Raw genomic sequence first — 26,480 nt, 5'->3', positions numbered from 1 at the left:
GTCCTCCAAAAAATATATTGAAATCCTAACCCTTGGTACCTATGAAAGTGACCTTATTTGGAGACAGGGTCTTTGTGGATGTAATTTAGTTTTAGTTTTAGTTTCAAAAATGGTAAATATCAATAGATAAACCCACACAAACAAACGTTTTGGGGTCCTTAGTAATTTTAAAGGGGTTCTGAGACCAAAAAGTTTGAGAACCACTGGTTGATATTAGCATCTATTTTTTATTGAAAAAAAATGGAATCAAGTTATACCTAATATTTACACCTTTCCTTATCACTTAACAATATATCTTAGACAGTAATGGTAAGAATAGCCACTAACTGAGTACTTATTCGTGAAGTCCTGTGCCGAGTGCCTTGTATGGATTATTCCATTTAATGCCTACACTAATCCCGTGAAGCAGGTACTCAACTAGCACCCTGGATATTTCTGGTGCAGGTGATTGGATTGGAAGATCACATTCTCAGAAATACTCATTAGCTATGTAACCTTGAACAAGCACCTATGTCAAGGGCTGTTATGAGAATTAAGTAATTTATATTTGTAAAGCACTTAAAATAACACCTAGAACATAATAAACACTACAGAAATGTTCATCAGCATTTAGATGGTATTTAAAACTCTGAGTCTAAATGTCGTCATCCAGAGTTGTAGATGGAAATAGAAAGGAAGGCTTAGGACAGGCCAGGGGACACTTCAAATTTGGGAAGTTAGGAAGATGAGGAGAATCTAGCCAGGAAGACTGCGATTTCAGGAGAACTTAGAGAGCATGGTTTCCTAAAATAAATAAAATGTTTTAAGAAGGTTGTGATGACCTGTGTCAAATGAGAGGCCAGCATAGTGAAAGAGGTAGTGTTGCAGAGAAAGCGGGTGAAACAGGAATCAGGGAGAATGACTCAGAGGTCTGCAGAAAACTACCAAAAGGAGGCAAAACAGGTGGTAAAGTCTGAGAGCTTACGGTCAACTTTCAAAGGAGCTTTAGATGTTAGGGAAGAGAGGCAGACGATGATCTGGAAGCATGGACAAGGACCAAGGAAGACTGCTACCCCATATCAGGCCTTTATATTTGCCTCTGTTTCTTTCTTATCCCTCCAACTAGGACACCGCCAAAATCTTTAAGTTCATTTACTCTTCATACCCCAGGATACCTATTCAGGGAATCCCATATGAGACAAAATAGCTCCTCAAACCAGCCTGGTCCCAGGTCAGTGGTTCTAGTAGGAGCTAATCAATTCTAGGGACGCTTTAGAGGTTTGCACCCACCATAGGGGAAACTCAGACTACCAACAAGCAGAGTGAATAAAAATCTGATGTCTGCCCTAAAACATATCTACTCACTGTAGGATTCTCCAGATCAGTGGTTCTTAATGGGTAATGATTTTTCACAGCCCCTCCCCTAGGGGACAAATGTCTAAAGACTAGCAGTGTCTAGAGACACTTTTGGTTGTCACACTGGGGAACAACAAGGGGGTGGGCTGCTACTGCACCTAGTGGGTAGAGGCCAGCAATACTGCTGAACAGCCTACAATACAGGACACCCACAACAAAGACATGTGGCCCAAAATGTCAACAGTGCCAAGACTGGGAAATCATACCCTAGACCAAATGACCTGGGGCAAGAGGAGCTTTAAGAGGGTCCTCTTATCTGGGCACACAATCCCACCCATACCAGTTTACAGCAATTCTGACTGAGTATGGCTAAGGGGCCAGACCAGTCAGCCTTATGAATTCTATTTCCAATCTACTCAAATAGGGCCAGGGAAAGACAGAGGAAAATTTGAGGTTAGCTAAATGGTAAAATGTAAAAAGAGAAAAATTGTGTCATATATCAAATGTTAATAAAAGAGGCGGGGAAGAACAAAAACAACAACAAAAATAAAATAAAATTAAATTTTAAAAATTAAAAAAATAAAAGAGGCAAAATTCCCCCAAATGAGAACAAGCAAATAGACTTTCTTTAAATTTGAAAAAGAAAGACTTTCTTTAAATGTAACTCTTTTCATTTTGAATAATAAGTTAACACCTTATAGTGAAGTTCAAAAGCCACCATGCTCTCTCATTAGCTCTATTCACTGCCAAATACTCCTTCAGTAAGGAAGGTGCTTTTGTATTCTTGACTGCAAAAGGAAGCTAATTAAAGTGAGTTTTTGAGAAAACATCCTGGGAATTCAAAATAATTAATGTGTTGCTTTCAAAATGAGAAACCATGAATCTTGACATTAAGGAGCCTATGTTTTCTTACCTCATCAATATTTCACTTACAGGATCAATATTTTGATCCATAACCATCGACAGCTGGCCTTCCCAGAATTCCCACTCATTCTCTTTCAGGATAAATCACCAATGAACAGTTTTTAACAGTTTTCCCTTTCTTAAGGGATTGCCAGAGAAATGTTTTAAAGAGTCTACTTTCTACAGGGAAGGCATTCTGACGCTGCCATTTCTATGTCCACTTTAAAATCTGCTCTAGGAAAGTTTCGACTAATGCATATGGGGTAGGATAGCTGTGTCTTAATGAAAACTTAGATCCTCCTGCCCTAATGCTTTATCAGCAGGCTGCCTGGAACCCAGCGTGCTGTTTTATCAGAGGAAGCTTCCCAGCAGGATGGTTCGTGGGCACGCTGTTGAAGGAGTGGCCCCTGAGGGAAGTCCCTGTCTACGCATGACCCGTGACCTGAGAGGAGCCAGACTGGCCCAACTGTCTGCTGCAGGGCGGGGACCAGCTTCGGCTTTAACAGAGAGAGGGGCCTCAACCTCCCCTCCTCCGTTTAGGGTTCCAGCAGTTTCGGAAGGAAAGAGCACTTTGGATATTTCTCTTCAAAACAAATCTCCACCATGTCTGACAGTGTCCTTCACTGGACGGTTACAACACTAGGGCCCATATCCACTGGATGCTCCGTAAACCCAGTCAAAAGGCAACATGTATTGGTAGTCTAATAATACGACAGATTTTTTTTTTAGGAAAGTAACCCAAGAAATATATACATAGGATTATAGATATATACATGTATAAGGATGTGTGTGTATACACATATGAAAAGAGAAGGAGAGAGACTAATTGATTCATTCAAGAAAAAGAAATCATAAATATCCCAAAATGCCCATCAGGGTAGAATAGTTCAGCAAATTAAGACATAATTATGTAATGGGTAAAAAGTAGGGAAAAAAGGTAAGCACGTCTACTATATGCCAGGTGTTTTCACATTATCTCATTTCATTGTCCCCATGACTCCCTCAGTTACGCTTTTAGGTAAGAATCATTATCCTCAATTTACAGAAGACAAATGAAAAGCCCATAAAAGGGAAGGAAGTTTCCCTGAGTCACAAAGCCAGTGAAGAGCAAAGCTGAGAGTTACTTGCAGGTTTTCTTACTCCCTGCCCAGCATTTATTACACTGGATCCCAAATTTTCCCCCAAGATCTATTTGTAGACTAAGTCAATAAATGGGATTGTAAATATAAAATAAGGTTAAACAAAAATCAAACCATAGTATAGACATATTGGTTTTAATCATGTGAAATTTTATATGTACATACTAAAAATGATGACAATCAGCATGAGACTGATTGAAAAAACCTGGAATTAAAATCGTCTGAGTTTGTTTTTCCTATGAAATTGCTTAAGCATATAATAAAGAAAATCACCAAAATCTGTTCCTCCATGCATGCCTGTCCCAGGCTAATTAAGGTTAAGAAAAGGCAATAAATATAAAATACCTTGTTAAAGGTTGAATGTGGCTGGGCCACTTTAAGACAGAGAAATACCCCATCCTTCATAAAATTCTCAGCTCTTTCAGGGACTGGTAGAGTTTCTGCACTATATCAAAAGCTGGAATTTCTGCAAGTTAAAAAGCTTTGCGAGCAAGTCATGTTTCTACAGAAATCTCCTTTTCTAAAATTTAGCACTTATACTATATAACATTCTTTAAATTCTTCCTTCGACCAAAAGAATTTAATCCTGGGAGATCCCCCTTGCAGTGGCTTTGACTAAGAAGCATCTATCACCTTCAGTCAAGTTAGAATTATCTTGGAGTCTCCCTCCTCTGTTCCTCTCCTCACGTCTGGTGGCTGTTTAATGGAGTAGCCAGAACCCGAGCCAGAAGTATGGGCCTCACTTGGGCCTTCACATTATACTGTAACTTGCAGAAATAACCAGGGGTGAGCCTGGAGTGCAGGTCCCCACCACCAAAGAGTAACTGGGAATTTACATGAATTACTGCCCTTCCAGAGACAAACTGAGGAAAGGCTCACTGGGTTTACACAGTCCTGTTCTCAGACCCAAAAGCTGAGAATTGGGCAGGATGCCACTTTTATCTTACCCCTCATTTCTTTTATTTTTATAATGGGCAGTTACCTGTCTCCTAATTCAGGAAGACAGTAGAACAAAATGTTGACAAAGGCTTTCTGAGATTGTTTTTAAAAAGAAAATGGTTTATAAATACAATTCCCACTGGTGTCAGCTTCTTTATGAAAAGTATTTCTTACTATAAAAAAAAAATGTAGAAGTAAAAGTTCCTCAACTGGTTTCCCTTAAAACCACCGTTTTTATTTAAAGTTACATAATAATAACCTCCTTTGGTTCTCTTTTGTTTTAAAACTCTCACCTATTTTCTCTCTTATTATGTTGACTACCACTAATAAAATATCCTGATTCAAGAACCTAGGAAAATGCTTGAAGTGACTATAATAAGATTAGATCATAATGTTATTAAATTTGAGAGTAGCAATTTGAGCCATAGTTTATTCGAATCTTCCTAACAACTAAACACAAAAATGTCAGTTAGCTAAAATGGGTGATCTCATTCTTGGCTTCTGGCTACAGTCCCAAAGGTCTAATAATAAGGATATCTACTGAGATTTCTTTAATAGGCCAGTCACTCTATTAAAAGCTTTGCATGTATTATCTCATTTAATCTTCACAACACTCCTAAGTAGTAATCATTATTATTAGTGTATTGTTATTGCTAAAGTTACTGTTATCCCCATTTTACAGATGAGGAAACAGGGCACAAACAAGTTGAGTAACTTGTCCAAGATTACTCATCTACTAAGTTTGGAGCTAGAACAGAACCCCAGCCCTTATGGGACCACCACACCATCAGTGGTACTATCTGCTGTGGCCCCATTCAGTGGGTTCCTCCTTCTGTAAGTCAGGTGCATTGTCACTGTTCCCAAACACGAATTCAAACTCACATCTCTCATCATTTTCACTGCTTCTCTGGTCCTCCCGAGTCTTCTGGCACACATTGCTAGCCTTCTTTTGATGTAGACCAAGACATTGGTGTCTCGTCCTGAAGAGGGAGACATAAAACACCAAAACTTAAAAAAAAAAAAAACAAGAGCTTTCAGCTCAGCAGCAAGAAAAAATACAGAGGCATATTTTTCATGCCCTTAAAGGAAAACCTCAGAGAGAAGAGTCTGCTCCTTTGACTTTTCCTTACGGCTAGGAGCACTGACAACTTTGCTAATAGCAGAACGCAAACAGAGTAAAGTCAAAGTACTTAGACTTCCAAAGGTCAAATCATGTGACTATTAAGTCATGCTTTTGAGTTAGGATGTTGAATATTCGATAAATAAAATCATCTGCCACAAAGTGCTGGGAAAATGAACATACCCACATTGCATGAGGTTTACAAGCAAGAATTCCACATTCTTCTAGCGTGCATGCTTTTGGTGAAGATGCAAAGAGGTGAATCTCAGGTTGCATCCTGATGAACTATTTTTTTTTCCTTCTTGACATTAAGTCTGGAGAAGCCTCATCTTGAAGTTCTGTTTTACATTATTCTTTCCCTAACACTAGTGACATCATAATCATCTCCAGGTCCCCAAAGCAGTCAATTTTAAATGGCAACATAACACATTCCAGATATGACAATAGACCATGCAACAAAATGAAAAACTACCCTAGTGTTAGAGAAAGTATTGACAAGCTAAATAGTTGTAATAATAGTCACTAAAATGGCTCTTAAAAAGTACATTAACAACTTCTCATCTTAATCTCTTATTTAATTATGTGTATTTCTGGATATGTTTCCAGACCAGTGAGAACATGTATGTACTTAATCCTCAATAAAATTACCATGTTTTAGAAAAATATGACACACCTGTTATAGATTAAGTATATGTATAATATGCAGCTATTAAAAGATGTTAAGACCAAAGTCCTAACATTTCAAGTTTTAAACAATGAGAACAAGATGTGTGCTGAAAATCTGCCAAGTGCCTACAAATTACTTTAAAGATGTGATTATATTTTTTTGGATAGATTTAGGCAACAGGTTGAAGGGATTAATTTACAGAAGAAAAGAAATAAAGGAAATTCCTCAAGTTATAATACAGATTATGTAATTTTATGTATTAATCCTCATTTAATTCACAAAACAGACATTTACTATATATGTCTTCAAAATTCACTGTGTTATACATAATTTTTTTAAAAAAGCAAGATATAGATGGTGATTAGAGACTTGATTAACATATATACTACTAAGAATAAAAATTAAAACCTGTGTATTGAGGGGTTATGTGGACAGACTTATATACACAGGCCACAATGCAAAGATCTCACTGTACCTTAGTCATAGGGACTAATACATTCAGTTTCTGCACCAAATCCAGGCTTAACACTAAAACTTAATTTTATAATCTCAAATATGAAGGAGATACACTCCTACTCTCCAAGACGCAGGAGAGAGAAATGAGAGAAATTCCATTTTAAAGAAACAACCCAAAGTTTGGTTAGACAATGAAAACACTCCCTCTCACAAGGATCACTAAATTTCTGCTTAAACAACCAACATATTGACAAGTTGAGGAGCTCAAGAAATTCCAGAAATGATTTTGTTGTCTTGTTTTTATACCATTCCCCCAAAATAACACTGACTCTCAGTTTAGTGTACTAAAACGAAAGGTCTCATTTTAAAGTTGTGTTAAATAAAAGAAACCATTATTTTAAATAATTTAAATATAAAAAAGATACATAATTAGGAATTCATGGCTCTTTCTCCCTAGGAGCCAACAGCAGTGCTTCCTAAATAAGAGCTAAATACTGAGACAATCACCAATAGCTGTTATATTCTTAGCTGTCCTATTGCAACCCATGCTGTAGAAGACCCATAAGACAAAACCTCTGATAGCATTAACGCTAATTTAAGTCCTGTTTCCCAATTAGGATTTAAAATTATGGGGCAGAGAAGCAACTGATAAACAGAAATATGTAAGAATTCTGAGGAGAAAAAGGGTCACCATTAAAGGTTATTACCTTTATTTCCAGAGTTAAAAATCTATGGGCCGGCATGAAAACATGAACAGTAATGAAGCTATAAGTTAATTATGTGCTGTGCTCTTGTGGGGAAGAAAAATTAATAAAAACAAAGAAAGGCAAAAAACAATATTTATTCTAATCTAGGAGAGGTGTCTTTTGAACTGGACTGAAAATTTGCTCTGATTAATCATGTTACAATTCTGATCCCCCAACACGTCAACCTGGAGGAAACCTTACTATGTTGGGCTTCATACTGGGATCCATGATGCTGTAGCTGCTGAGAACGCCGGTAACAGCCGTCTCCAGCTTTCAGGGCCTGCTTAAACAGCTTTTCTGCTTCAGCAATGGTTGTTGCTTCTTCTTCAGCCAAGAGAATATAAGCAGTTGCACACCTGTCCATTCAGATAACAGCCGCCATCAATTACAAATCCAAGGACATTGTAATAGCTGTAGGAGTGCATGCAGAAGGGCAGGAGTTATGCCAAAACATGCAGAGTGGCCAACTGGTTCATGCACCCCTGTTTGTAGTTGCTGACACAAAATAATGGTACAAAAGAAATGTCTGTGTTTTAGCTTGAGAGGTAGGATGAGTAGTGTTAGGAGCATACGGACGCTGCCCCTTATTAGTGTGTCACTTTGGGCAAGTTATTACTCTGCCTCCCTGATGGAGAACAACATGGAATCCCTGTGTTCACAGCGTTGTTGTGAAGGTTAAGTAAGGTGATGCATGAGAAGTGCTCAGTACAGTAGTAGCCAGCATGTGGTACATGCTCAACAATGTCAACTAACGATGGCAATGATAATAGCTGTTATTAAACATCTCCTTCTGACACTCAAAGTTAGAGATACCATAAAGTTTACTTTTATTTACCAAACACAGATTCTCTTTAGTCTAAGGATTTATTCAGAATGAGAAATTCATTAAATCAAGTAAGTTATTCATTTAACAAGCAGTGCTGCAACATTTCATTACAGTTAGCACTGGTTTTCTACGTCAGAGAAGAGTACCGGAAGAACCTACAGGTAGAGTTATTTCAGAAGAGCTCAAAATTAGATTCAGCCTCAGTAGCAAACAAGGGTTAAATCTCACACCTTTAACAATAATAGCTACCACCTGTTGCTTAATTTATACTAAGCACTGTACCAGGCACTTAACATATATCGTCTCATTTAATCCTTTCAACAACCTCTAACATAGGAAGTCAGAAAGGATAAACACTCAACTAATGAACAAGGGGAACTCTTGAAAATTTAAACCTTCCAAATCATAGAACAACAACCCAAATGCCAAAGAAAGGGAATGTAATAAGGAAATGGTGAGGCCAGAGCAGACCACACAGGTCCTGATCTGCACATATCCCTTGGCTTTCTCCACTGCCTCTCCTGTGGTCATTTCCCTACTTATCAGAACCTCCATCAGACCACAAGAGAGAAAATAAACAGAAAGTGAAACCAAATGTTACTTCTACTATTCATAAACTACAACAGCCAGGTAGGAAAAGGAGGCTGAATTTATGGCTTATGTGAGATTTGGGGTTACTAGTTAATCTTAGCCTTGAGGAGGGGTCTTGTAACTTCTTTAGCCAGTCCCTCTAATTTCAGGCAGGACTGATCAATAGGGCTTTAAACTGAATGCGGGGCGGTAGGGAGAAAAAAATGCCCAGAAAAAAAGCTGTAAAACCAATTACTGTGGAGGGCAGCAGATATGACTTGGAGAGAACAATTATGATGCTAAAACTGCCCAGTGATTCATTGGAGAAATAAATGGGTTGGGCATTGGGAAGCAACACTTCAGGCTTCAGATGCCGACACATAAATATAGGTCCAGGGCAATGAAGTGAAAATTGAGATTATAATACTGAGTGGTGGACACAGTATCAGAGGAATTAGCTATAAGATTATAGTTGGTGGGCTGGGAACTCAAGACAGGTTGGGGCTAGCTTGCTTGCTTTGTTTGTTTATATTGCAAATAGCACTCTTAGGAGGAGAGGCAGAGTAGCACTACTGGCCAAGAAAACATACATCTATGTAGAAACTCATGAGTCTGGGGTAGAAACATGCTAAGAGCTTATGAGTGAAGGAGAAAGGAAAGAGCAGTAGAAGTGCTAATGGTTGGGGAGTACAGAACAGACTGCCCAGCTCAATGGAAGATAGAGATGATGCATCCTGTCACAACACAATACACATACAGAAGCAAGAAAGTATGGTGATGGGGGTGTCAACCATCCAGATATCTGCTAGAAGAAGTCTCATTTGGTTAGAAGTAGGGCACTCAACAGGTTCTTGACTTACTTTGGTAATAATTTTATCTCCCAGATGGTAGAGGAAGCAATTAGGGGAACTTCAACTCTGGACCTAATTCTGACCAAGAAGAAAAAAATAGTTGGTGAAATGAAAATTGATAGGAACATTCAGAGAGAGTTACTATGTCATTTCGGACTTAGGATAATCAGAGAAGGTAAGGTGGACTTCAAAAAATTCAAAGAAAAGAGGCGTGATTCAATGGCATGAGACGCAGAAGGAAAAATGGTTTAAGAGGATTAAGCAGCTTCCAAATGTCTAATCGAAACTGCAATCACAAATGATCCTCTCAGGAAGAAAAGAGGGGTGACAAGTAACCACTATGGCTGCACAGAGATCTCTCACAAGGTCATATTTCTAAAGGACATGTAAAAAAAGATGGAAAGAGGGCATGTAATGAAGGACTACAAGAGAAATGAGCTTTTCAGAATAATGTCAGGAGAGCTACAACTCCACGTTAGCTGAAGCTTGCAAAACAAAATAAAGGCAAAACAAAAAATGCTAAAGACAACCATCTATTCCCTGTTTTTAAATTATGTTTAAGGCCCTATCACCACCCCCACTTCTCCAAAACCATGACAAATATAAATAAGCAAAAAAGACAAACAACACAACAACAACATCAAAACAAGGTAAGTTTATAGTTAGTAGCAGCAGATAATAAAGAGAAAACAAAACTCTCTAACTCCTATTTTGTTCCTGGTTTCTCCATCAGGGAGAATGATTGTCAGACTGACAAAGGGAGAAGAAATTAAACCCTAAAATGAATAAAAAGATGTAAGATAGCAAGTAACTGATCTATTGTAAATGAATTATTGTACTGGGATAGGCAAATCCCAGGAAGCCAACAGATCTTGTAGGCAGCCCACGGAATTGCTCTCTGTGTATTGTTAAGGAATCACAAAGAATGGAGAGGTTCTAGAAGATGAGATGACTAATGTAGTAAAAATGTTCAAAAAGGGGAAGAAGGCAGACTTCCCAAACTACAGAACAGTGATTTGGAAAGATATTCTAATGGATTATTAAAGGGATAGTTTCTAAGCATTTTTAAAAGAAAGTAGTGAATGCTGGAAGCTAGCTTAAATTCACTAAGAATAAATAAATCAGGTTGTGCTAGCTTAATGTACTCTAAGGGATTTACTGTACATTAAAGATCCATAGCTACAACTGGCATTTTTAAGATCAAAATGCAGAAATAGGGGTTGAATCACAGTGTAACTGGGTTACTTAGTAATTGGTTGTACAATAAATACCAAAGGGTGATGATCCATGAAGACATGAACCTGGAGGCTGGTTTCTATTATGTCATGTCACAGGGTTCTATCCCTGGTCCTGATACTTTTATTAGAAACACGGATGACACATAGAAGGCAGGCATATCAAATTTGTAGATGACAAGAAACTGGAAAATAAATATGTTGCATGACAGAATCAGAAACCAAACAGATCAACAGGTTACACTGGCAGGATTTCCAACTCTCAAGTGAATCTTTTCACTAAGACCTCTGAAGATTCTGTAACCTTCTTCAGAAAACTCATAAAATAGTTTAACAATGACCACTTGGCAGGGAGAGTGTCGAGGTGATTCAAGCACCAGATGGGTGTTTGAGCTACAAGACCTTCAAGGTCTCTGCCAACCCTGAGCTTTTATGACTCCAACTTTAAGAATCTTTCTCATTTCCTGACATCTACAGACGAGACTTCCCAGCCTTCCTTGGTGACCCACAGAATGTTTAACAGCACTAAAGATAGCATTTCCTCTTATCTTTGTCTTCATCTTGAAATACTTTTAAAGTATAATTTCTTCACTTTATGTTTTTACTATGTTTTCCCTACTAGCAGAAGTTCTACCTAGAAAATGTGATGGCAGAGATGAGCATTCTACATCTGGAAGAATGTCCCTGTCACAATGTTTTAGATATGTAAAGCACTGTATTTATTTTATGTCCACACATTATTCCATGGCTAGCCCTTGAAGGATTTAATTTAGGGTCATAGCAAAGCCACTAAATTGTTCTCTAAAATGACTAAAACTACCTTCACATGGATGTCCTTTATAAAAAAAATTTTTTAAATAAATTAATACCACCCCCAGAATAATCCTCAAGTTCAAATGCATAGTTTAAGTATCCCATGAATGGCAACTGAATACATTCAGCAAGCAAGATTTCCCCCCACTTACTCATTTATCTCTAAGGCTTCATGGGCTGCAGAAATCCTGGCTTGGGGGTTTCTCTCTCTCCAGGCTTTCTGCATTACTATTTTAGAAAAAGAGAGAAAAGCATGTCAATAAATACTTTAAAAGACTCAGTACAGGGCAATAGCTAAATTAATAGCTTTCAGCTTGAATTACAAGAGAACAGTTCACTTACCAAGTGGGTTAGCCCAAAACTCCAAAGTTACACAAATACATTCTAATTTGCTATTCCATTGTCCTTCAATTGCTGATATCAAATCTTTCTTATGCTCACAAAACTAGAGATCTAAAATCTTTTATAGACTAACCCATAGTCTATAATCATAGAGACTTAATCTTGATTAAGATTTCTTAATCAAGAAAAGGCATTCTAACAGATATTTAATATTTCTTTTGCTCATTAATATCATTTGTTGTTAGAGAACATATATTATTTTACACATTTTGGGATGAGATTGCTACTAATCTCTTACTTCTGTTTCGACACAACACAATTTTTATTGGTCATTTTCCCAAACACTTGCTACAGGATCTGGATATTAGAACATTCTAAAACCACTGGAAGAATTATGAGTTGGATCAGAAAAAAGTGCTTTAGGCTTTTGCTTAACATGCGTACCTGTTCCCAAAGTTTGCTGCAAACCCAGTTTTTATATAGCAGAGCAGTTTGTGAATATATTGTGGGAAGCTTAATGCTTGGAATTTTCATTGTACTATGTATCCACCATGGCAAGGGTACCTTTTTAAAAAGGGTAACGATCTCCTTATCTAATTTGTTTTATAAACTTGTATCTTCTAAGTTAGTTTCTTAGGTGCATGTACATATTCCTTTTTTTTAAAGGTTTTTTTTTTTCACCTATTTACTTTAAGTTTGGTAATATAGAAAATATCAGTAGGATTATATGGAACTCAAGCTGTATGAAATGCATGCTAAACAAAGTCTTTTCTAGGGTGGAAAACAAATCTGGATTCCAATAACCAAGTCCATGCCCCCATTCAATGCTAGTGAACCTGCAAATAGGCATATAAATCACTACAATATATTCATTAATTATTTGGGTTCACTGAATTTCTCACTAGAATATCATCAAGGAGACATGACCTTTCACTCTAGCTCAACCAAGGATTTAGTTAGCTTCATGGTATATATATTTTTTTTTAATTTTATTTATTTATTTATTTATGGCTGTGTTGGGTCTTCGGTTCTGTGCTAGGGCTTTCTCTAGTTGTGGCAAATGGGGGCCACTCTTCATCGCGGTGCGTGGGCCTCTCACTATCGCGGCCTCTCCTGCTGTGGAGCACAGGCTCCAGACACACAGGCTCAGTAATTATGGCTCACGGGCCTAGTTGCTCCGCGGCACGTGGGATCTTCCCAGACCAGGGCTCGAACCCGTGTCCCCTGCATTGGCAGGCAGATTCTCAACCACTGCGCCACCAGGGAAGCCCCCATGGTATATTTTTTTAAAATAACATTTTAAATTATAAAGAGGGGACCCATTTCTATATTAATACTTCATTGCGATAAAGCCTTTATTTAAGTATCAACAATCTGGGTTTTACTGGTCAATCTCCAATTTAATATTTTATTCATCAGGGCTTTTGTAGAGCAGATATTCCACAAGTAGTAACCTTGATCTTTAAAACAAACCAAAAAGCCCTCCCACTCAGTAACTATCTAAAGGATTTTCCATACTTGCATCTGCAGGACGCAGATGGTCCGAGTCACAAGTAAAGAATGTCTGGTGGTCCTGGGCAGAGAGATTCATGTCATAGTAAGTCAGAGGCTCTCGTCCAGTCACCCAAGTGTACCTGTAAAGGAGAAATAAGATGGTCAGACACTTTTGAGGGAGGAAAGCAAGACCTACAAAATATTAAGCTGCATAGGTGTTGAACCATAACACACTGAGTACTATTGCCAATAAATAAAAAAATAATCATCCTAGTCTCCCTTTAGGAAGTATATCAGCAGAAAAAAAGTTAAAACAAATTCTGCTATATTTTTGTCTTAAAATTTTAGTAGCACTAGCTAATGAAAACCTTCCCTAATTAGTATTATGAATAGAGATTTCCCCAAAGCTATGAAAATTCTTATCTGCCTAATTACTCTGCAAAATAAAATTCTAACATTACTTCTGTGGCATCTTTATAACCATGTTCCAGGTAAGCTTCAAAATATTTTGACTACGTAATATATAGTGAAAAGAATAACTGTAATAGAAAATCTCTAAAAGCCACACATTTTTGTATGTTATCCTAATTCCAACGCTAAAATATTTATAAAACAGAAAAATCAAAACATTTGAGGATAGCTTCAAAAAATGGAAGCACTATACAGACTGTTAAATGACCCCTAAATGAACCTGCAAAAACATTTAGTGCTGTCTTTGCTCTCTGAACTAGACCCATTTGTTTCCCAAGCTGTCAAAATGCTTACCGATTATATTCAGCACCCCTAAATAAATTTAGTGGATTTCGCCATACTTTGCATTCTGCAACAAAGAGAAATGCGAAAATGTTACACATAAGTTCAGAGACACTACAAGCTAATTAATTCAGCAAAACACCCTTCCTGGCCATTTGATAAGATAATTTTATTCTCTATCCTCTACATGGGAAGCAATGTGGAAAAACTCTGGGTAGTTAATCAGGAAATGTAGCTCAGGCACCAGGACTTTGGAAAGTTTCGTCTAATCTCTCCAGACCCAAGTTTCCTCATTTGCTAAATCAAGGCACATGCCAAGAGCAGCTAGTTCATAACCCCTATAGTCACTTCAAGAGGTCCAAATAGGTTGTATAAATTTATTTCTAAATTATAGGTAGAAGGTATAGGTAGAGGTAAAACTACTTTCTGTTACTCTAAAATATATCTTACAACGACTACCTATATAACAAGCTAAATTTAACCTCCAGAGTACAATATGCAAAGAACCTTAGACTCTTAATTAGGGCCTATGCTAATATTGATTTTGTGATAATTCACCAGGTTGCTTTTACATTGCTGTAAAGGAGTGGTAAGAAAATAATTACTAAAGTTACCATTATGGTAGAGAGAAATGCTATGAAAATAAATTGTTTTCAAGTACTTTAACATTGTTTACTTATGCAGACACAGGTAATTAATCATCATACTAATATCATAATGTTAGCATGTACTAATAGATTATACATCTTGTTATACAAGGACCACAGACAGAACCATAGGACTTTAATTTAGAAAAGTCAACCATTAGCTTTTAAGACTGTGTTATAGTAAATGTGTGACTAATAATCTACAGTTCTTTTAAAACAGTCTATGATTAAGAGCTTCTAATGATTCAGAATGCTACATTTCTTTGGATGAAAAATTCTTTATTAGCAAATAAGATCAGTTAACAGTATTTAAAAATCTATGTGTGCTGTCAGCCAAAAAACACACCCAAAGACATAGATACACAAAAGTGAGCAATTATTACAGAAATTGAAAGAACATTAAAGGCCATGGATGATTCAGTAAGATTCTACCCTCAATCCTGTTACATTCAACATCCATCCGTCCACCCACCCATCCATCCATCCATCCATCCATCCGTCCAGTATGCATTAACTGAGCACCCAGTGGGTGAAACAAACAAGTAAACCATCAATTACAATACAGCATGAAAATGGAGGAAAACATAAAGCACTATGGGAACACTGTGTAATCTCAATAAATTTTTGTTAAAATAGTGAAGGAAAGGTGTACACATAACAGGAAATCATGTTTTTATTTAAAGAAAATAAATTTATCTTTAAATTAGGGCAGGATCCCACCTGAAATTTACTTAATGTTTGGAAACAATGTTCCTAAATTTTTTGTCACTTCGCTTAACTTGCCATTTAGGAAATGATGTTTGCTCAGTTAGTTCAGCATTTTTGAATTTTGCTCTTGAGAAACTGAGATTCGAAGGCTGTCATTTCATATGACACTAATTAGAAAATTATGCTTCCCTTTTTTCCAGACATAAAGCTCCTTAGTGGGATCACTAAAGTACTCCAGATCATGGCTTGAAACAACTGGTGAGCCAAACAACCATGATCTCAGTCCTCATGGCTTTTATAGCTCTTAGGTCCTCACCACTCCCAACCCCTCCTAAGAGGATGTCTTTCAAGATTCCAAGTGCTCTTCTTAAAGCTTCATGAATATTGCTAGGTTTGTATTTAACACGTAATAAACATGCACACAAATTTGTGTGCAATCATGGTCATTTTAGCATTATTTACAATAAAATAGGACATTTGGGGAGAAGCCTCTTCCCCACCAAATTTCATCTGAAATATCAGTAAAAAGGTTATGGCAAATACTTTGTCTCCAACAAATATATTGCCTGGAAGGATAAGTGCCATTCAAATATCAATTGACAAATTATAAAGAAAATTGTCTTCAATTAAAATTTTAACTCTATTATACATTAGATGCAAATGAAATTATTTCTAAATAAAAATAACTCCAAATAGAAATGGTGGGTATACCTAAAGTATTACTGAGCAGTATCTAAAAATGCCATCTTTATTTAGGAACTGCCATGATATAGCCAGCAGGGGGTGCTGCAAACATTTTGAAATATTGTTTTTATGACTTCTACTAGAGAACTGAACTTTAAAAAAGAAACATTGTTAATATCAGTGTCATACATGTGGTCTGTATTCAGTTTCTTCAGCTATTCCTGAAACTTAGAAATGAGTACCTAAGTAAATGTAACAGATGTAAAATGTTCTGAATGAGAAAAAACATGTGATGAAGAAATATTTAAGAAATGTCTTCATGAGCTATATCCTTCAAGTTGAGGGTGCAGAGCAGGTACAATTTTCTTTTAAGAAATAAGCAACCTAGAGGTCGAATAAGAACACATGTAAAAAATTTCACTTCAAATTAGGTCATAGCTTCATTAATTTCCTCTTTGCTGCTTTGTTTCATAATTTTATCTTTACAACGAAAACTCTCTTGGTCTGGAATCACTCTAGGGAACATACCCCATAAATATCAGACTACCAGATGGTTTCATGATATGGACAAAGGTTGTAAATGCCAAAAGTATCATAATATGAAGATTTAAGTCAATAAATTAAACTCAGGTCTCCAGAGGGTAAAAGTTTTTCTACATGAGGTCCAGTTTCTTATCTTACTTGTATCTTTGAGAAATAAATTTCTTATTTAAGTCTGAATTAAAATTTTACCTCCAAAAGGTATTTTCCATTATCCATCAATATCAACAATTTTAGTGCTCTTTAGAAGCACTAAAGGTTGACTGGGACTCATCAAGGGCTTGCTAACATCATTAATAGTTCAGTTAAAAATATGCCCTTGATACAATTAACATGCTCTCTCTGATTCCATCTGTAGTAAGTAGCCCACAGAGGAGTCTCTACCCATAACTGCTGATAGGAATGTTCAGACCTCACCATGCACACAAGAATGCAATTCAAGAGAAAGAGAAGCAGTAAACATTGGAATAGTGCTTGTTTAGTTCCCAAAGGAACTAAATGGAGAACAGATTCCATTCACCCATAGGATGACAATAAATTTCTGTGTGGGAGATAAAGAACATAAAAAATAATACTTACCACCATCAAGGACTTATAAAATTATGCTCCAATCTTTTTTTCAGTCTTTCCTCTCACCATTCCCTACCAAAACTTTCCACCTCAGTGATACTTATTTCTTGCCTTTTCATACTCAGTTAATTCCTCCAGAATGCCCACCTCATAGGACTGAGTGGTTTAAACATGTATAGAATGGCTATTATGCATTAGTCCTTGTATGAGGTCCTGGGTTACAAAAATAAGATACAGTTTATGACCTAGGGGAGCTTATACTGGGTTGGCCAAAAAGTTCATTCAGGTTTTTCCATAACATCTTACGAAAAACCCGAACGAACTTTTTGGCCAAGCCAACACATTGGTAGAAAAAGGAAAAGGGCCCTGAACCACTGTATGGCATCCAGATGAAGAAGCTCCTTAGAAGGAATAAATGTACCGAGAGAACAAAAGACTTTCCCCTTGTCACAGTCCTCAAGGAAAAAGAGAACTTAATTCTCAGAAAAACCAAAAGGCTCTAAAGTCACAGGGCTTTTAATCACATGGAAGAAAATATTTTTCTACATCCAACTTATTTAACTCTGAAAACCTTTTTTCCCTAAAATTAAAAATATATACATAGAGAGAATCTCCACTCCTAGGACCTTCAAATATATAAATAACTAATTTATAGCCTAGGAAGATGTATTATACCAAAAAGTTACCACCTCCAGGATCTGAAATGTAATAATGACAATAATACTATTACAAATAGCAGCAACAGCAACTTGTGTCATAGCTATGAGCTTGATTTTCATTGAGCCTTTCTATAAAAAGGCTTAAAGCTCTAGTCATCTAAATTCCTAACATAAGTTAGTGAGGGTCACAGAGTAGGCCCTTTTTATAGAAGTAAAGAGTAAAAGCATAGAAAAGCTACATAATTTCCCCAAGGTAAAAGTAAATGAGATTAAAGTCTGGTATCCAGATTGCCTAACAATTACCCACAATATACAACAGACCTGTTACCCTGCAACATCATATTTTAAAAATCCTGTGACCTCATCAATTAAATCTTCTACTAGAGGAATAGTTTTGAAAACTCCTCTGGGGAAATGTTAGGCACTTTGAAATAATACTTTTAAACATTTTAGTTCCAAAGTACAACAGAGAAGGGCCCTAACTAATGTTTTCTCGGATATATTATGACAATCAAGATTAACCCCAAGCCAGTCAATTTCTGACATGTGATTCTGCATATATTTATTAGCTTTGCTATCTCAGAAATGAATACCCAATTCTCTACATCATACAGGTCGATCTTAAGCAATCATTAAGAGTAAAAAAATATCCATTTTCTTTTTTAAAGTCTTTATTGAATTTGTTACAGTATTACTTCTGTTTTATGTTTTGGTTTTTTGGCCACGAGGCATGTGGGTTCTTAGCTCCCCGACCAGGGATCGAACCTGCACCCCCTGTATTAGAAGGCTAAGTCTTAACTGCTGGACAGCCAGGGAAGTCCCCCATTTTCTTAAATAACTAAGCTTTAACTGTTTTCATAACTTTTTGAAATAATTATTTTGAAAAGATTACTAGAAGTAAAGGCACAAAGTAATATGTAGGTAGCTTTCAATTCAACAAATATATTACTCTCTCAAATTCCTTTCTGGAATGAGAAAAGGTATAAATAATTATGAGTTTTAAGACCATTTTTATTGATCTGCTTTATTCAAGATAGTGTACAAATCTCTTCAAGAATATTGCTAAAATGGCTAAATCTCTGTGTCTCTCATACATTTCTCATTGGTCATTTCTGACCTAAGTCAATCAACTCTACCAAATAACGTGAAAACTGTGAAATAACTTTATTAAATAAATGTTCACCAGGGGCCAAAAGTGTTTTTGAGGCATTTTCACCATTCAATTGGAGAGCTAATCTATCCTAGAACACAAATTTTAGTGTCAAAAGATTTTAAAAGACGTAATAAGCATTGGCTAAGACAATCATTTTCAACACATAAATAGATTATGGCAAGTATAAACTGAGTTTCCCCTGACTGAGACTATTAGAGAGCAACTCTAAAGGTCCTGGACATAAAGCAACTTGCAATTTGCTGACAGATATATTTGAAATGCAAGCTCTGAAAGGCCTGGTCTTAGGATATATCTTTACAACCTACCTGAGTTTCTTCAATCTCCACTGCTTTTCTTTAATTTATTACCTGTATTTAATTAGTGCTTGAACTGCCTCTAGTAATGTAATGAACCGTAATTTAGAATCCCAGGAGAAATTCTTATTAAAAGTTTTACATAATAATGTATATGAGCTCAGGAGACACACTGAGGAGGCGAAGCAAGAGTGTCAGAGGCCGCCGGCCCACCGAGGCTCTGATACTGGGGTTGGGAGACCGGGGTTCGGACCGGACGCAGCACCCCTGCCTTCCAACACCACCGACAGGCGGGGAGGAGAGGCGAGAGACCCCGGGCAGAACGAGAAGGGTGGCCCAGTTTGCCATGAATGTCCATCCGTTGTCTGGCATGGCTTGGGCCCGGCCCCGGCGAGCCAGACGTCACCACATCCATCGATCGACATCAAAGATAGAGAGATTTTTGTCATCGACGGTGGAAATGAAGATAAGAAAGACGATCAAAGAAAGAAGAGGACTTCAGGAAAAGCCAGTAAAGAGTGCTGAGAGAAGAAGACTGAGGCACAGCGGTGGAATCCTTCACCTGCAATCACACAGCTGCTGTGTGGCTGACAGGGTCTTGGCGCTCCGGCTGGTGTCAGGCCTGAGCCTCTGAGGTGGGAGAGACGAGTTCAGGACATTGGTCCACCAGAGACCTCCCAGCCCCATGTAATATCAAATGGCAAACGCTCTCCCAGAGATCTCCATCTCAACGCTAAGACCCAGCTCCACTCAATGACCAGCAAGCTACAGTGCTAGACACACTATGCCAAACAACTAGCAAGACAGGAACAAAACCCCACCCATTAGCTGAGAGCTGCCTAAAACCATAAGTACAGAAACACCCCAAAACACACCACCAGACGTGGTCCTGCCCACCAGAAAGACAAGATCCAGCCTCATCCACCAGAATACAGGCACCAGTCCTCTCCACCAGGAAGCCTACACAATCCACTGAACCAACTTTACCCACTGGGGGCAGACACCAAAAACAACGGGAACTACGAACCTGCAGCCTGCAAAAAGGAGACCCCAAACACAGTAAGTTAGGAAAAATGAGAAGACAGAGAAATACACAGCAGATGAAGGAGCAAGATAAAAAACCCACCAGACCAAACAAATGAAAGAGGAAATACACAGTCTACCTGAAAAAGAATTCAGAGTAATGATAATAAAGATGATCCAAAATCTTGGAAATAGAATGGAGAAAATTCAAGAAACGTTTAACAAGGACCTAGAAGAACTAAAGAGCAAACAAACAATCATGAACAACACAATAAATGAAATTAAAAATTCTCTGGAAGTAATCAGTAGCAGAATAACTGAGGCAGAAGAATGGATAAGTGACCTGGAAGATAAAATAGTGGAAATGACTACCGTAGAGCAGATTAAAGGAAAAAGAATGAAAAGAATTGAGGACAGTCTCAGAGACCTCTGGGACAATACTAAATGCACCGACATTCGAATAATAGGGGTCCCAGAAGAAGAAGAGAAAAAGAAAGGGACTGAGAAAATATTTGAAGAGATTATAGTTGAAAACTTCCCTAACATGGGAAAGTAAACAGTCAATCAAGTCCAGGAAGTGCAGCATCCCAAACAGGATAAATCCAAGGAGAAACTGCCAAGACACATATTAATCAAACTATCAAAAATTAAATACAAAGAAAATATATTAAAAGCAGCAAGGGAAAAGCAACAAATAAAATACAAGGGAATAGCCATAAGATTGACAGCTGATCTTTCAGCAGAAACTCTGCAAGCCAGAAGGGAGTGGCAGGACATATTTAAAGTGTTGAAAGGGAAAAACCTACAACCAAGATTACTCTACCCAGCAAGGATCTCATTCAGATTCGATGGAGAAATTAAAACCTTTACAAACAAGCAAAAGCTAAGAAAATTCAGCACCACCAAACCAGCTTTACAACAAATGCTAAAGAAACTTCTCTAGGCAGGAAACACAGAGAAGGAAAAGACCTACAATAACAAACCCAAAACAATTAAGAAAATGGTAATAGGAACATACATAACAATAACTACCTTAATGTAAATGGATTAAATGCTCCAACCAAAAGACAGAGACTGGCTGAACAGATACAAAAACAAGACACTTATATATGCTGTCTACAGGAGACCCACTTCAGACCTAGGGACACATACAGACTGAAAGTGAGGGGATGGAAAAAGATATTCCATGCAAATGGAAATCAAACGAAAGCTGGAGTAGCAATTCTCATATCAGACAAAATAGACTTTAAAATAAAGACTATTACAAGAGACAAAGAAGGACACTACATAATGATAAAGGGATCAATCCAAGAAGAAGATACAGCAATTGTAAATGTTTATGCAGCCAACAAGAGCACCTCAATACATAAGACAAATGCTAACAGCCATAAAAGGGGAAATCGACAGTAACACAATCATAGTAGGGGACTTTAACACCCCACTTTCACCAATGGACAGATCATCCAAAATGAAAACAATAAGGAAACACAAGCTTTAAATGATACATTAAACAAGATAGACTTAATTGATATTTCTAGGACATTCCATCCAAAAACAACAGAATACACATTCTTCTCAAGTGCTCATGGAACATTCTCCAGTATAGACCATATCTTGGTTCACAAATCAAGCCTTGCTAAATTTAAGAAAACTGAAATCGTATCAAGTATCTTTTCTGACCACAACGCTATGAGACTAGATATCAATTACAGGAAAAAAATCTGTAAAAAATCCGAACACATGGAGGCTAAACAATACACTACTAAGTAACCAAGAGATCACTGAAGAAATCAAAGAGGAAATCAAAAAACATCTAGAGACAGATGACAATGAAAACACGACAACCCAAAACCTATGGGATGCAGCAAAAGCAGTTCTAAGAGGGAAGTTTCTATCAATACAATCCTATCTCAAGAAACAAGAAACATCTCATATAAACAACCTAACCTTACACTTAAAGCAATTAGAGAAAGAAGAACAAAAACCCCCAAAGTTAGCAGAAGGAAAGAAATCATAAAGATCAGATCAGAAATAAATGAAAAAGAAATGAAGGAAACAATAGCAAAGATCAATAAAACTAAAAGCTGGTTCTTTGAGAAGATAAACAAAATTGATAAACCATTTTCCAGACTCATCAAGAAAAAAAGGGAGAAAACTCAAATCGATAGAATTAGAAATGAAAAAGGAGAAGTAACAACTGACACTGCAGAAATACAAAAGATCATGAGAGATTACTACAAGAAACTCTATGCCAATAAAATGGACAACCTGGAAGAAATGGACAAATTCTTAGAAAGGCACAACCTTCCGAGACTGAACCAGGAAGAAATAGAAAATATAAACAGACCAATCACAAGCACTGAAATTGAAACTGTGATTAAAAACCTTCCAACAAACAAAAGCCCAGGACCAGATGGCTTCACAGGTAATTCTGTCAAACATTTAGAGAAGAGCCAACACCTATCCTTCTGAAACTCTTCCAAAATATAGCAGAGGGAGGAACACTCCCAAACTCATTCTACGAGGCCACCATCACCCTGATACCAAAACCAGACAAAGATGTCACAAAAAAAGAAAACTACAGGCCAATATCACTGATGAACATAGATGCAAAAATCCTCAACAAAATACTAGCAAACAGAATCCAACAGCACATTAAAAGGATCATACACCATGATCAAGTGGGGTTTATGTCAGGAATGCAGGGATTCTTCAATATATGCAAATCAATCAATGTAATACACCATATCAACAAATAGAAGGAGAAAAACCATATGATCATCTCAATAGATGCAGGAAAAGCTTTTGACAAAATTCAACACCCATTTATGATAAAAACTCTCCAGAAAGTGGGCATAGAGGGAACATACCTAAACATAATAAAGGCCATATATGACAAACCCACAGCCAACATCATTCTCAATGGAGAAAAACTGAAACCATTTCCACTAAGATCAGGAACAAGACAAGGTTGCCCACTCTCACCACTATTATTCAACATAGTTTTGGAAGTTTTAGCCACAGCAATCAGAAAAGAAAAAGAAATAAAAGGAATCCAAATAAGAAAAGAAGAAGTAAAACTGTCACTGTTTGCAGATGACATGATACTATACATAGAGAATCCTAAAGATGCTACCAGAAAACTACTAGAGCTAATCAATAAATCTGGTAAAGTTGCAGGATACAAAATTAATGCACTTCTGAAATCTCTTGCATTCCTATACACTAATGATGAAAAATCTGAAAGAGAAATTAAGGAAACACTCCCATTTACCATTGCAACAAAAAGAGTAAAATACCTAGGAATAAACCTACCTTAGGAGACAAAAGACCTGTATGCAGAAAACTGTAAGACACTGATGGAAAAAATTAAAGATGATACAAACAGATGGAGAGATATACCATGATCTTGGATTGGAAGAATCAACACTGTGAAAATGACTCTACTACCCAAAGCAATCTACAGATTCAGTGCAATCCCTATCAAACTACCAATGGCATTTTTCACAGAATTAGAACAAAAAATTTCACAATTTGTATGGAAACACAAAAGACCCTGAATAGCCAAAGCAATCGTGAGAAAGAAAAATGGAGCTGGAGGAATCAGGCTCCCTGACTTCAGACTATACTAAAAAGCTACCTTAGTCAAGACAGTATGGTACTGGCACAGAAACAGAAATATAGATCAATGGAATAGGATGGAAAGCCCAGAGATAAACCCACGCACATATGGTCACCTTATTTTTTTTTTTTTAAAGATGATTTCAGCCTGATCTTTTCAATAAACAGTGGTAAATTTTCTTTTTTAATTAATTAATTAATTTATTTTTGGTTGTGTTGGGTCTTCGTTTCTGTGCGAGGGCTTCCTCTAGTTGCAGCAAGCGGGGGCCACTCTTCATCGCGGTGCGCAGGTCTCTCACTATCGTGGCCTCTCTTGTTGCGGAGCACAGGCTCCAGACGCGCAGGCTCAGTAGTTGTGGCTCACGGGCCCAGTTGCTCCGCAGCATGTTGGATCTTCCCAGACCAGGGCTTGAACCCGTGTCCCCTGCATTGGCAGGCAGACTCTCAACCACTGCGCCACCAGGGAAGTCCGGTCACCTTATTTTTGATAAAGGAGGCAAGCATATACAATGGAGAAAAGACGGCCCTTCAATTAAGTGGCGCTGGGAAAACTGGACAGCTACATGTAAGAGAATGAAATTAGAACACTCCCTAACACCATACACAAAAATAAACTCAAAATGGATTAAAGACCTAAATGTAAGGCCAGACACTATAAAAACTCTTAGAGGAAAACATAGGCAGAACACTCTATGACGTAAATCACAGCAAGATCCTTTTGGACCCACCTCCTAGAGAAATAGAAATAAAAACAAAAATAAACAAATGGGACCTAATGAAACTTAAAAGCTTTTGCACAGTAAAGGAAGCCATAAACAAGACAAAAAGACAACCCTCAGAATGGGAGAAAATATTTGCAAACGAAGCAACTGACAAAGGTTTAATCTGCAAAATATACAAGCAGCTCATGCAGCTCAATATCAAAAAAACAAGCAACCCAATCCAAAAATGGGCAGAAGACCTAAATAGACATTTCTCCAAAGAAGATATACAGATTGCCAACAAACACATGAAAGGATGCTCAACATCACTAATCATTAGAGAAATGCAAACCAAAACTACAATGAGGTATCACCTCACACCAGTCAGAATGCCCATCATCCAAAAATTTACAAACAATAAATGCTGGAGAGGGTGTGGAGAAAAGGGAACACTCTTGCACTGTTGGTGGGAATGTAAATTGATACAGCCACTATGGAGAACAGTATGGAGGTTCGCTAAAAAACTAAAAATAGAACTACCATATGACCCAGCAATCTCACTACTGAGCAGATACCCTGAGAAAACCATAATTCAAAAAGAGTCATGTACCACAATGTTCATTGAAGCTCTATTTACAATAGCCGGGACATGGAAGCAACCTAAGTGTCCATCGACAGATGAATGGATAAAGAAGATGTGGCACACATATACAATGGAATATTATTCAGCCATAAAGAGAAATGAAATTGAGTTATTTGTAGTGAGGTGGATGGACCTAGAGTCTCTCATACAGAGTGAAGTAAGTCAGAAAGAGAAAAACAAATACTGTATGGTAACACATATATATGGTATCTAAAAAAAAAAAAAAGGTTCTGAAGAACCTAGTGGCAGGACAGGAATAAAGACGCAGACGTAGAGAATGGACTTGAGGACACGGGGAGTGGGAAGGGTAAGCTGGGACAAAGTGAGAGAGTAGCATGGACATGTATACACTACCAACTGTAAAATAGATAGCTAGTGGAAAGCAGCCACATAGCACAGGGGGATCAGCTTGGTGCTCTGTGACCACCTAGAGGGGTGGGATAGGGACGGTGGGAGAGAGACACAAGAGGGAGGAGATATGGTGATATATGTATACATAATAGCTGATTCACTTTGTTATACAGCAGCAACTAACACAACATTGTAAAGCAATTATATTCCTATAAAGATGTTAAAAAATGTATATGATATATATTTATCTTACATAGAGATTAAAATGAGATGATTTGCAACAGGAAGCCAAGTGACTATAACCAGAGTTTGTCTAAAGATCCAGTTCTATGCAAGAGGCTATTAAAGTGTCTCAGAGAATTTAAACTTGACTTTGACAAGGATACTTCTAATGTGATGGAGCACCCTGCACTTTTCTAAATATCTTGAAGAAGGTGAACACTGCAAACCTTTGTCTTTATGACATCTTATTTGAGAACAGGGCAAATTATCAAACAGATGTTCCCATGAACCCAAATTCAGAATGTTACTGGACCCTGAGAATCCCTTCCCTTAAGACAGGGAGAAGTTGGACACATTTTAAATCCCTGTCATCAGTTCATAAGCTAAGTTGAATTAAGAAATGGCAGCAAGAAACATGGTGACATGGAAAATATATCAGCAGGGTTTATCAGAAG

At 37.3% G+C, this 26,480-nt stretch overlaps 1 protein-coding gene across 9 annotated transcripts in view; it reads right to left on the bottom strand.

Moving 5' to 3' along the window:
• ST7 (suppression of tumorigenicity 7) overlaps positions 1–26,480 on the bottom strand; it is a 263,909-nt gene that overhangs the window by 81,111 nt on the left and 156,318 nt on the right. For 5 of the 9 annotated variants that reach the window (XM_082400068.1, XM_082400069.1, XM_082400072.1 and 2 more), the window contains exons 4-9: positions 14,202–14,256; positions 13,461–13,576; positions 11,753–11,828; positions 9,562–9,630; positions 7,507–7,661; positions 5,199–5,296 (exon numbers count right to left, since the gene is read on the bottom strand). In XM_082400068.1, coding sequence (XP_082256194.1) covers positions 5,199–5,296; positions 7,507–7,661; positions 9,562–9,630; positions 11,753–11,828; positions 13,461–13,576; positions 14,202–14,256 — 569 coding nt within the window. The remainder of the gene's footprint in view (positions 1–5,198; positions 5,297–7,506; positions 7,662–9,561; positions 9,631–11,752; positions 11,829–13,460; positions 13,577–14,201; positions 14,257–26,480) is intronic. The other 4 variants (XM_082400073.1, XM_082400075.1, XM_082400071.1 and 1 more) reach the window with 1 other exon arrangement.

Source organism: Balaenoptera borealis, assembly GCF_965194805.1.
Source record: "Balaenoptera borealis genome assembly, chromosome: 7".
NCBI classification, from domain to species: domain Eukaryota; kingdom Metazoa; phylum Chordata; class Mammalia; order Artiodactyla; family Balaenopteridae; genus Balaenoptera; species Balaenoptera borealis.
This window is presented reverse-complemented; position numbering and strand designations above follow the sequence as displayed.